At 39.9% G+C, this 13740-nt stretch overlaps 1 protein-coding gene and 1 long non-coding RNA gene across 11 annotated transcripts in view; one reads left to right on the plus strand and one right to left on the minus strand.

The window, feature by feature from the left end:
- The window catches only part of NRG3 (neuregulin 3), a 1060434-nt gene that overhangs the window by 20425 nt on the left and 1026269 nt on the right, over positions 1–13740 (minus strand). For all 10 annotated transcript variants that reach the window (XM_060642319.3, XM_060642320.3, XM_060642318.3 and 7 more), the window contains exon 6: positions 8765–8891. In XM_060642319.3, coding sequence (XP_060498302.1) covers positions 8765–8891 — 127 coding nt within the window. The remainder of the gene's footprint in view (positions 1–8764; positions 8892–13740) is intronic.
- LOC132685236 (uncharacterized) lies at positions 58–8936 on the plus strand. The gene is made up of 2 exons (XR_009613005.3): positions 58–1940; positions 8601–8936. It is a non-coding gene; the product is annotated as an uncharacterized LOC132685236 (long non-coding RNA).

The following is a 13740-nucleotide window of genomic DNA, read 5'->3' on the forward strand; positions in this document are numbered from 1 at the left end:
ATTCTTGGCCATCAAATACATCTTAAGAAATTAAAAAAAATTGAAATCATAAAAAGTATATTCTCAGACCATATTGAAATTAAGCTAGAAATCAATAGGGAAAAGACAGAAAATCCAAAAAACTATTTGGAGATTAAACCACATACTTGTAAATAACAGAAAGATCAAAGAAAATGTCACAAGAGAAATTTTAAAATATTTTTAACTAATTGAAAATGAAAATACAACATATCAAAAGTTGTGGGAGGTAAAGGAAGCAGTGATTAGAGATAAATTTGCAACATTAAAGTCTTATATTTGAAAAGGAGAAATATCTAAAATCAGTAATCTGAATTTCCACTGAAAAAAGCCAGAAGAAGAAGAGTAATTTAAAACTGAAACAAACAGAAGAGAAGTAATAAAAGTTAGAGAAGAAATTAATAAATTGAAAACAGGAAAAGAATAGAGAAAATCCATAAAAGCAAAGCTGATTCTTTGAAATGATCAGTAACATTGATAAACCTCTGGTCAGTCTAACACAAGAAAAAAGAAAAAAAAAAAGAAAAAAAGGAAAGAGGGGTGCCTGGGTAGCTCAGTCGTTTAAGCATCAGACTTTGGCTTTTGTTGTGACCTCACGGTTCATGGGTTTGAGCCCCACATCAGGCTATGCGCTGGTGGTGTGGAACCTGCTTGGGGTTCTCTCTATTCCTCTCTGCCCCTTCCTCACTTGCTTTCTCTCTCTATATATATAAATAAATAAGTATACTATAAAAAACAAAAAGAAAAGATTTTCAATAACAGAAGTGAAAGAGAGGCCGTCACTACTATTCCCACAGACAGAAAAAGGTTAATATAAAGGAACTCTATGAACAACTCTATGCCCTCAAACATGATCTATTGTTGAAATGGACCAGTTCTTTGAAAGACACGTGTCATCAAATTTCACACAAGGGGAAATAGGCAAATTTAATTGCCTTATATCTATTAAAGAAATCTATCTCTTAACAAAATAAGTATCATTTAGGAGATCTGGAGATCCCAGGAAGGCATACCGACTACTAAGAGAAATGAACTGTATTACAAACATATGAAAGAACATTAATGGGAGGTGGGTATCAGGGATGTGCTGTTCCAAGTAACTTTGGAAATGAGTAGAATCTGTAGACTAAAGGTAAAAAGCACTGCACATAAGCACTATCTGGTTGCTAGATATATCTTTGATCTGTCTGCTGAGAGGGCCTAGAAGAAAGGACATACTCAAAACCAAAACCTCCAAAAAACCTACACTGAATTGATTAAACATATCAAAAGGAGACAAAGACCAACTGAAAGAGACACCAAAGCCAAATCTGAAAGAAGTTGATATAAAATAAGAAAAAAGTATTTATTGAATTATAACTCAAAGTATAAAATAAATATCCTTAAGTTCAGACTCTTAGATAAATAATGGAATAAATAAATGAGGAACAAGAGATAAACTCTTTGCAGTAGCATTCCACATAATGTATGTAGACAATCTGCCTTCACAAACGGGGAGCACTACTCTTTAAGTGTGGGCTACACAGAGTCACTTCCTTCCAAAGAGAACTCTATAGAAAGGGGAGGGAGAGTAACATCACACTGGAGACTCCTAGCAATTATTACCTCAGAGGACAACGGAATCACCAACAGTGATTAAGTCAAACTGATAATGTATGATTTTGATATGAGCAAATGATTTGGCCCTTTTCTCTGTTGTCTTTCTCCCTGCACCCCATAACCCCAATCTAATCATGAGGAAAACATCAAACTAATGCCAGTAGAGGAGCATCCTACACAATACTTGACCAGTAATCCTAAAAACTGTCAAAGCTGCTAAAACAAGGAAAATCTGACAGTCACAGCCAAGAGGAACCTAACAAGAAATGACAACTAAATGTAACATGGCATTCTGGATGAAATCTTGGAACAGAAGCAATTAGGTAAAAACTGAGGACATCTGAATAGACTATGGATATGAGTTAACAACGCGTGTCTGTGGGTTTTAATTTTAACAAATGTACCATGCGGGTGTACAATGTTAATAGGAAAATCCGAGTACAGGGTATATGAGAACTTATTGTACTATTTCTGCAACTTTTCTGTAAATCTAAAACTTTCCCAAAAAGAAAATCTACTTTAAAAATAAAAAAATAAAAGAATTTTTAAAAAGCAGAAGACACACATGAGAACAAGAAGAAGGAGTGGGGAGGAGGAGGAAGGGGTGGAGGAGGAGGAAGAGAAGAATTATTATTTAGAGACTGAGCCTCCCTTTTTTTTCAGCCATAGGCTCTGAAGGTGTATAATCCACTCAGCAAAACAGCTAGTCTGCACCAACCTCCTTAAAAGTAGCTTAACTGACCAGGATTATAGCCTTTGGACATTTTATGCTCTATGCTGAAAGCATTTATTATGGCCCCTTCCAAAATTTATACATTTCCATCCCTGGAAGGAGTTATGGGCTGCACAATTTTATCCATCAGATAATATCTCCAAAAAGCTACCTGTCTGGTTCTTTCCATTAACATTTCTGTACAATGTTACAAAGATGGTAGTTGATTCCATGTTCTTTCCTGGCACTCATGCAGATCTTGACTTTTTGTGTGTATACATGTTTTGTTAAAATCTCATTCAGTATAATGTACAAAATGTCACTTTAATACCTCATAAGGAGATGCCTCAGTCCTTTCACTAGCCCTTTCAACATGAGCTGAAACAATTTCCTTTTAATCATGCACAGAGGCCCTGGTCAATACGGTTATCTCTTAGGGAAGCACTCAACCCGACTGGCTTTCCTGAAAGCCCACCTTGTGGCTGCTTCTGGGTGCTGAGGACATCCACTGTTGTTTGCACCATCACCTGCCTTGCTCCTAACACATTGTTGATGGTGCGCTGAAATCAATAGACCTGTCAAATGAAGCAGGTGCATGTTGGAAGTAGAGCAACGATGTTGTTTCCAGGTCTGCCCAATGCACGCAGCAGGAGTCAGAAGGTTAAATAAAAGCATGTCTGTGTTGGAAAGCAATGATGACAGAGCTGATAATCACCTGGTCTGGAACCCCAGGCAATAAAGGCAGGAAGGAGGTTATTTTTAAATGGTTTTAAATGTCTGTCTCTCTACATTGCTCCCAGGTCATCTATGTCTGTCTCAAAAAGTTCTTTACTAGAAGTCTGACTTAGGAGCCCAGAGCATGGTGAAAATCAGCAGTTATGGGATAATTCAAAGTGTGATTTCTTATGCAAGTAATTAAAAACAATTTGACTCCAGCTGTTATGCTGGGAATTTCTGCACCATATCCCAAGCAGGAAGAGCTATACAATTGCAGTCAAACTTCAACCCATTTCCATGGAAACACTCTTTCCACACACTGGGCACAGCAAATACTCCTCCTCACCCCTACCACCTACAACCCACCATCCCACCTCAACCAAGTGCCTTGTTCAGCTAGGTGAATTGAGCATGTGTCATTATCATTCTGTCTTCTGAGAGAGCTCTTTGCTATTACCATATTGTCAGATCAGCTCTCAGACCCGCCTTCCATAAGCTCTGATGGGACTGTTCACTATTGACTGGAAGCCTTGGCACATTTTTTTGTGGGATTCTATCACTTATCGTAATCAGTAAGGACATTGTCATTTAGAGTTATCATTGTATACCTTGTTATTAATATAGTGCCTAGTCCTTACTAAATATTTAATGTATATTTGAATAGGTGAATGTATGAATCTATAATGAATCAACAAGTTAAAATTTGATATTTAAAACAAGACATCAGGTTTTAGACTAGAACTATTCAAAGTTAACTTTGATTCATGCTATAAAGAAATTACCTCTTCTGACCAACATCCTTGAAACTATCTGATGAACTTCAACTCACTCCCAAGACTCTGTTCCTATGTTACATATTTTGGGCAGGATGTATTATTCCCCCAGACAATTCTGGATGTCCTTTTCCATTCTCTAATAGCACATTGACTTAATGTGTCTACATCATAGAAAAACTGCTGTGTATGCTTACGCTCTTGTTTCTACCACTATCCTGTGAGCTCCTCGAGGCCAAGATCCATCTCTTCTGTTTGTATTTTTCAAGCGCTTCATTCAGTGCACAGCATAGAGAAGTGTTCAATAAGTATTACAGAATAAATGGATGCCTCTCTCTACCAATTATCAAGGCTGTGTTGGGCATTAAATTCTTATTATTCTCCTTATGGATGCAAATATTATCTTCCAATTCTTCCTCACTGAATGTTCCTCCTATATAAACCTATCTTTCCTAAGATGGTTATTGAAAGAAAGGTGGGAAGGGGTATATAATTTTAGTCCCTAACTTTTCACTTACATATATTTTCTCTTGATTTTAAGAGAGAAGACTAGATCATCTCTCTTTTAATGACTTCTCTTTCTGATCCCTGAATCAGGCTGAGAAGTGTCACTCCCTTGGCCAGTCTAGAGATTATAATGCTAGCCCCAGCTCGCTTGCGCTCGCTCGCTCTCTCTCTCTCTCTCTCTCTCTCTTCTCCAGGACACAGTTAAATGAGGTCAGTTCATCTCTGAGTCACAAATACTTCATTTTGTAAATGATGGTAAGGCGCTAGGTGCTTGTGAGGCATTGCCAGGTCTAGTTCTGCAGCCTCTGAGTCGAGTGTTTCCAGAGTATGATGCTGCTTCACTGGACTAGGTGTTTCACATCTTGTTAAATGACTGTAAAGTGAAACCCTTCCCCATGAATGTTTAATGAACTTAAGGGAATGCCAGACGCAGACTATTCATTTGTTAAACACTGCAATTTGCAAAGAATTTCAAGTAGTTAACTTGGGATTCAAGATAAAATAAAGACAGATTTGCCTGATATGGTGTCCTACTCTGAAATTTTCCCCCCAAGGATTATAGTGTACCTGGATAACCCATCCACCCTCTGTGTAGTAGAAATAACCATAGAATTCCTATGCTAGGTGTTCAGAATTTCCTAATGGACACACCATGCAGCTTGGACCTTGGACTCTGGATTTCCTCACTGCCCTTGACATTTGGGAAGGATAATTTTCTGGGCATTGTGGGATATTTATCAGCACTTTTGCCCTCTGCTCAGAGATGCTTCTCACGTTTTAACACCCAAAGTCTTTCCGGTCTTTGCCAAAAGTTCTCTGGGGCAACACTGCCCCCTGTTAAAGCACTGAGTTATAAAGATGTGAGATGGGCTTTCTGCTACTCACTGGATGTCTGATAGAGACGGACTTTCTTAAGCTTTGAGTCCCATTTTCCTCTTCTGCACATAGTGGGTGTAAATTAAGTAGTCGTTGTTGGGACTAAGTGAGTCAATGTTTCTCTATTATTTAGTATTATTCTGTGTATGTACTCAATACATGTTATTTGCTATTATGATTGTCACTATTTCATTTATCATTGTTTGTTTTTAACATCGACATTGGTATTGCCTCCTAGATCTTGCCAGAAGAAAAAAATATGGACCTACAAAGAAAAACTGCTTTATTAAGTTTTCCTCAATACATTTGCTTGTTACTATTCATGTAGAAATTTTGAGCCACACATCAGATTACTGCTTGCTCTAAGACTAGAGTTACCTGGCCTCCAGCTGTATAGATGTCCTTGTATACTTCTCCTTGTATATCTTGAGCATAACATTGAAGGAAAGCAAATCTTAAAAGTTTCTGTTCCTTTTCAACATACTATTGATATATACTCTCCATTACTGTTTTCTCCCATAACGTATGACAAGAAAAACTACAAATTGCTATTTGATTCTTACAACAAAATTATGAGCAAGAGTATCAGTATGGACATAATTCATCAAACTGGAAATTTGACTAGAAATATATGGACTGAGATTGTACTATACTCTCAAATAGTTAAATGTAAATTAGAAAAAAAACAAAAAACAAAAAACATTTTCTCCTATTAAGTTAGCAAAAGAAATGTTGACCAAAGTATAACAAAGCTGCTAGTGACCCATGTTACTTTCTAGCACTGAAACTGATATGTGCCTTTGGGAAAGCAACTTATTCATTCTAGTCTAGTCTGGTTAAAGGGACCTTCTCAGGCAGTCCCTTGGGCCCAAGCTGGCAAAGCGTAGAATGCTGTGGCTAGCATTCCTGTGTCTCTTCAATGCACCTCACTCTCCTTTTTCAGAGTCCTTAAATGCCTCCTTCTCCTACCTATTCTCTGCCTGCACTCCCAGCCCAATCTAAAACTCATGATCCCTTGAAATGTATTGTCCTAGCTGACCACACTGCAACTCAGGGAAAAAATGTCCTATATATATTCTCTGTATCCAAAACAGGATGAATATAAAAAGACACTTTCCCACATCTTATCTTAGGCCCTGTGAGAATGATCCAGTTGAGCCCACGGTCTGCTTCCCTGTGCCAACATACAAAATTGTGGATATGGGTGGGCTGGAGAAGGGAGAAGAGGGAGAAAAAAAGAAATTAAAAGCCAATGCGCCCAAAGATCTTTTAAGTTTTGGAACCTCTACACTTTGTAATTTCTTGTTATTCTAATCCTAATAGTTGCAGTCAAACGAGGGGTGGTGGAGCATATGAGTGAGGAGTTTATCTTAATATTCCTTTAATAGTAAACCACAGGAAAGAACACGAATGTCTACAAGGAGGGAAGGATGAGGACATTGTGACGTGGCCACTTTGTGGACAATTATGCTGCTCCCAAATGAGTTTATGGAGAGCATAAAGCAGACAGAAAATGCTATTGATCATCTGTTTGGTGAAAACAGAGGATACAAAATTGTGTGTGTGCTCTGGCTGCAACCCTGTAAAATCCATCAGGACTGACCGAGACTATTCCCAACCAAACTCTAGACAGGCTCCTCTGAGCCCTCTTTTCTACTAGGCCTTAACTTTGGCCTATCAAAACTGCAGATTCCCAGCACAAATGACTTCACTCAATCATCCCCGCACCAAAAGTCTTGAGTAAACTCTCATATAGTCTCTAAAGGTTCAAGGCTTTGCCCCTGGAATAGCCCTAACCTTCCTTAAAAAGTCTTCCTAAGAAACAAAAACAAAAACAAAAACAAAAACTCAAAGCCTCCAAAAGAATTTGCTGGTAGCTCTAGCCAATGCTGGAGGAAAGGCCACTGACCTCCCTTAAAAGGACTTAAAATTGTAAACCGCCCTTTGTCATTCTGAGATGTGTGTGCATCTCCTACTAACTCCTAAGGGAGTTTCTTTCTCAGGGACCTGAAAGCCATATCTTTGAAATGTAATCATTAGGAAGGATAGCATGTTGGCCTTCCGCTCTGTGAAAGTACAGAATCCTAAGCTCAATTAACTGCCAGCTAACAGACGAAACTGGCATGCACACTGATCATCTCTGTACTGTTTCACTTCCCTGACTCTGCCAAGACCCCACGGTTTCTGCTCCCCACCCTGTTCCCTCATTCTCCCTTTGAAACAACCAGTCACCTCTGTACAAACTGAAGTTGAGTTCAGTTCATGCTGGACCTTCTTTCATAATGCAATAGTCTATTCCTGATTAAAACCTGCCCTTACTATTTTAACCAGTGGCTGGCTTTGTTTATCTTCAGCAGGTCCAGTTGCAAAGGACTTGAAAGCCTCCGCTCCTGCATTTGTTTTAGGGCAGTGAGATAATACTCAAAAATCATTAGCAGAAACATTCCCTCTGTTTCAGAGAACAGTCCCCACATAAATATGATTACAAGTTTAACAAAATTTGGCTGGGAAGCAATTCCGATTTATGAATTCCACATTAAACATCTAAGTACATCTGTTATGCATAACATAATGGTGACTTTTGGGTAATGATTTTTTAGAATCACAAATGATGTATAAATTCTCAGTGATTTATGCATTAGGAGGGGCATGAATGTGTCCTGGGTGATTGCTTATTATACTCAAATCCTAGGTTTATACCATGGCTTTTGTTCTTTTTGTGTCTCGGAATCTGGACGTGCAATTTTATACAGGGGCAAAGAATTTGCTACCCTGAGAGGAATATTTCAGTATGTCTTAGATGATATGTGCTTGTCATTAATTAAGTGTTTTGCAATATATCTCAGAAATGATTATAATAACATTAGAAAGAATGTAAGATTCAAAGAGCTTGTATTTCAAATTCTGGTATCCATTTAAGCCTTGGTATTAGGAAGCACTGACTGTGGGAATACAAGTCTCACTTCCCACCTGTCTTACCTTTGACCTCTCTTGCACCCCTTACCTTGGAGTTGCTGGAATATACTACACGTTCTTGGGATTCCATGGTTTTACTTTTTCTGTTTTTTTCTAGTCTCTTGTCCTTTGCTCTTTGACTATACGATGAACATTGCACCCACCCATCTCCCTCCCTCTCTTTGGTCTACTCTCCAACCTACTGCAATATCAACCATCTCAGCCCACATACCTCCTCTGTTCTGGCGTCTGTGCCCCTTACCACAGATAAGTTCCCATAAGGTAGGGAGCATTGTATCCCTGGTGCCCAGCACAATTTCTGACACAGTAGGAATGTAATAAGTCATTATGGAACAAACAACTGGAGCTCTTTTTGCTTTCAGAGATGAATTTATATTGCAGAATATAATCAAGGGCTGAGATTTAAGTTTTCTCTGTTTCAGCCTGTACATGTGGACATGTACACACACAGAACTGCAAAGTGACTTAAAGAAAAATCTACAAATACCGAAAAGAACACACACATCTGATCCCAAGCATCCCATCCCCCCTGAACTGGAAACACTGAGACGGGTTGTAGGAACAGATGTATAGACAGGTAACTTACACTCTGCAGCTGGACATGATTCTTCACCAAGTTCTCTGACTTCGCCATTGTGCTGGATGCTTTGAGACTGTAGTTTTTACCATTTTGTGGTTCTTTCAGCTGCTCTTGAATTTGTTTAGCTTGTTTCCTGCAGGTTTGAATAAATAGATGCATAAATAGTTACCCAAATTTATTCTGTTTGTATTTGGGGGGTTCATTTGTTCCCAACATGTATGTTTGTCATTTGTTAAAGCTGGATGAACTCAGTTAATAAAGGAAAGCCTTCCTTCATTTTCAACACGCCAACCCCATTAGATAGCTTCTAATCTGGAAAGAAACTGGTATTATCCATAAACACCCGGAGATTCACACCCAATGGCACTCCAAAGCCTGGGATAAGCATAATGAATTTTTCTGGGCCGCATGGATGCAGAGGTCCCTAACCCTTGGTGCTCAGCTGTAAAGAATTAGAAATGCTCTGAAGAAGTAACTAGGGGAAAAATTTGAAGCTTAGAGCTACCAGCCACATATAACATACTTGCAGAGTTACATTTATATTTGTTATATTTACATTTATAAGCATGCATAGCTTAATTGCATAGCTTACTTATATACTGTATTGTGTATGTTTTCTCTTGCAGTTCAGAAACAGCTCATTTATTGTTACCATTAGTCCCAAATGTGAAGATTTTTATTTCCAGCTGGTAAATCACAGCAAAAATAGTTAACTCTTGAAAGACCACCTACTATGTGCCACGCATCATTTTAAGTGCTTTCCGTGTATGAACCCACTTACTCTTCATAGTAATTCTGTGTGATGAGGCAGGAACCTATACTCATTCAACAGATGAGAAAACTGAGGCACAGAGAAGTGAAATCATTTTCCCAGAGTCATATCGCTAGTAAGTGTTGGAGCTGGATGTGAGTCCAGCCCAGCTGGTTGCATACTGTGTAACCTCAACCACCACTTGGGACTGTCAAACCATTTGCCATGGTCCCACAGCTTCTCAGTGGGAAGGCTGAGATTGCTCTCGATCTCTGGACTCTGAGTGAGGTACTCCTGCCTGCATATGTGGGGTGACTGTTGTTTAAGTCAGGCAGTGGCTGCATCAGAAGGATGCAGCAATTTCCTGCCTTGTTAGCTGCTCTCTTCCAAGGGCTTTACAGCAACTATCTATCAGCAGAAGACTCAGTATCCACAACACACACGCACACACACACACACACACACACACACACACACACAAACACTTTGCAGAATCATCCCCTCTCCCACCCCGAACTTTTTCCTCTTCCCAAGATCCCTGAGAAGGATAGAGCCTTTGGTGGAGTGTGAGCACTGTCTCCTGCAGTGAGCTTGTCCTGGCAGGCAGCACTCTACAGAGAATGGGCTTGGCTGCCAGAGGGGTGGGACCCCCCACCTTGGCTGTCCCAGGGGTGGGACCCTCTGCCACCCACCACTTTTGCTTTGATTTCCTAAATCAAACTGACTGTTTCCCTAAACTTCTCTGAGCCTTGGTTCCCTCATCTGTGCATGCAGTTGTAAAAGTCAACTTCCACGGACACTGTGGAAACTAAATGTGAGAACACCTGTAAAGTGCTGATCTGCTCCCCTTCTCATATTTAGCAAGCTTAGTTGGATGGACAGATCCTACAGGGGAATTAGAACACTGACTCAAAGATAAAAGAAAGGATTGTATTAATTGCGTCACTCACAAGCAAGTTGACAGTATTGGCTACCCGAATTGGAGGCTCTGAGCATCATTAACTCTTCTGAATTTACAACACCAGTGTGATGTAGCTCTGTTTGTTTAAATCTTTCTTTTTTATTTTCAATTGTTTGCGGGACTTTTTTCTCCAGTACTTCTAGTTGCTTTAATCTAGTTGTAACAATCTACCTATTTCCTGACAGCTAATCTGTAGCCTATTGTTCAAAATAAATGTATCATATCAGCATTTTATGAAGCATGTTATAGCCACAAAATCCCACCAGGGATTCATTGATGAAGGAAACAGATCAGGTGATTCTACCTAAGTAAATCATTGGTGAGGCAGTAAAAGGGGGCTTGGCACAGAGGAAGGACTCAGTTACTCTCCTAAGGATGAAATAGTAGAAACATTAACAATCTTTTCAGTAATTCTATAATTCAGTGTCTGGGAAACACCAACTTGAAAAGGAATTTTCCTTATAAAAATATCTGACTGCAATTTCCTAAATCCTTTCATAATTTGCTTTTCTGTACTGGCTTCTCACTCATTCACTCTTGACTCACTAATATTCCAGGACACACAGACTTTCTTTCCTTTCTGAACTGGCTTCCTTCTCCATCATCCCTACTCTGCCCCAAACACACATATTTCTGCTCTTTTCTCCTTCACCCAACAAATGGGAACTGGGAGATGAGAAGCGTCTAACCACAATTCCATTAGCTCTCTTCACAAGAGTCAGTGCTCTGGGAAAGACAAGATATGGGCATTGCACACTGGGACCCTGCTAGCCTAACAATGTCAGTGTTAACATTTTATAGTTCATTGAGTTTTAAGTTTCTCTGGTCCAGTTCATTCAGCAATGAGATGTAAGTTGTGGAATGTCAGGTATCACAAGTCTAGGCATTGTTTGTAATGTTGCAGAATGGGCTCCCAGGGAAGCAGGCACTGAGATGGAGATAGCATGTAGGATTTTTATTGGGGGGGGGGCTCTTTGGATCCACACCTGTGGAAGCAAAAGGAGGGATGCAGGACTGGGCCGAGGGAGAGATTGGAACATAATGCAGTCTCCGTGAAGAGCTCAGCAAATCCCACGGCAGGGGGGAGGGCGGGGGGAGAGGGTCTGAAATTGGCATGGCCTTGTACCCCAAATTGGGGCAAAGGTCTAGGCCTTCAGAGCCTTACACTGGCCTGTCATTGGAGGTGGGCTCTCTCGGGTCAGAGCAAGGCAACTTTGATTATATTTGTTTTAGCAACTGGAGGACAAAGATCTTCACTGCCGAAGAGAATCGAAGCTGCATATCAGAGCATCCACTGCCTGTCCTTAATGGGCTTCCCTTGTTGGTAAAATCTTTGACCTCAGAGGGCAATAACCTACAGTTAGGGCTGGGTTTTACTGGGAGCACCGGTTCTCTTTTTTCCTTCTGTGTTTCTCAGTTGTTATCATTATTTGTCTCAGCTTCTGTCTGCTGGAACATCTCCTCTCCTATCCCAATTCTGTTCTTTCGAGTTAAATTGTGTTTTGTACTTCCAAAGTGTACTAAGGACTCCTACAGGCAGCCTCACTCTTCTTACCCATATGAGTTGAACATAAAAAGAAACCTAGAGGAATTTATAGTTACCATGTGAGCCCTATCAGCCAGATAGGGCTGGCTGTTAGTTGAATAGGTCAACTAATAGTTCCATTAATCACTTATGGGAATATATGGACTTATTAGGTGTGATGAGAAGAGAATTTCTTTCATTATGTCCTTTAGAGTCGTTGTGGTTCAATTAACTCAGAAAATCCTCTAAATCCAAGGTGTTCATCACTTTGACCTCATGATGTTAACCGCCTTCAAGCTTTCATCCGCTAACAATTTGCTGTAATATTCAATGTGGCGAGGTCATGCCAAACCAAGGGTTCACAAGACAATGGACAAAGGACCAGAGTGGTGGGATCTGAGAGATTATGGGAGCTAAAACATCAATGACCAAGAGAATGTGAGCTTTTGGGTAACTCTTGACTTTATCTGGCTGGGACCTGTATATCCCAGTATATAGAAAGCTGGTTTAAGTGAATTTATTTAGAAACCAATGATGGAGAGATCATAAAATCATAGAAGACTTGGCATGTCCAAGATGAAGTCAAACAAATGACACACATGTCAACAAAGTTACAGTATGTGTGAAAGTAAGAAAATTTTGAGTAGAGTCTGTGTTGTTATCTCCAAGATCTAGGGATGAGAATTAGAATTTCAGGAATGAGTGCAAAGAAACATGTGCCAATGTGTTATAAAAATTTACATTGCTTTCAGCTATATAGATTAGATGCTTGGTGTGAGGTATAGTATTCCTCTCAGGCAAAGAAAAATAAAGGCAGACCCTGCCTGGAAATTGTGCTAGAAGGAAATCCAGTCTAGGTCTCTAATGAGAAATATAACTCCACTTGGAAAAGGCTTCAATTCTTATTATTACTTTATTATTCTCACAGTTTCTTATTTATTTAATTTTTAATAAAAAATGTGTCCCAGCTGGGCAGGCAGGAAGACAACATTCTAATTAGTGTTCCTCCACTGGGCCAGTTCTCTGAGTCCCCCATAATGAATGATGTTGAACAGTGTTTCCATTAAACCCTGACACTGCTCGGAGCTCCGGGAGGAGGTGTTGTGTCAGAGCCCACGTGCTGCCTAAAGAGGGAGAGATTGACATGACAGCCATGAAGATGGAGGTCCCCTCGTTACCCAGCTGCTCTCCGTTCTTGTGACTATCATCAGTTTTTTTGACTAAATGTGTTGCAGATACAAATCATAAAAATAAGTGATTAACTACCACTTGATGGCAATTTGCTTGTTAAATACACAACTTCCTTCCCCTGCGCAGCACTTTCGAGGAGACCCTTCTATCTAACGCCCTGCTGAGTGTGATTACCTGTCTTGGGCCACTGCCTACTCTTCATTTTGTAGTTACCCAGCCTCTAAGTTCCAGTGTGGGAAACTGCAGGTGTTAACAATAGCAAGCCTTCACTGAGCACTTACTCTTTTGAACACTGTGCTGTGCTCCTTGTGGTGTTATCCCGTGAATCCCTGACAAATTCTACAAGGTAAATATTATTTTTGGCCATATTTTACCAAAACAAGGAACCTGAGGCTAAGGGACTAGATGCAATTTGCCCAATAATATATAACAAGCAAGTGGCAACCTGATGACTTGAATACAGGTCTGAGTGAACACATGTTAAAATCCTGACCAAACACCATGTAAGCTCCCTAGAGAACATAAAGCATGATGGGCTGCACCAGGGCATGACA

This window comes from Panthera onca, chromosome D2, assembly GCF_046562875.1.
Source record: "Panthera onca isolate mPanOnc1 chromosome D2, mPanOnc1 haplotype 2, whole genome shotgun sequence".
NCBI lineage: Eukaryota > Metazoa > Chordata > Mammalia > Carnivora > Felidae > Panthera > Panthera onca.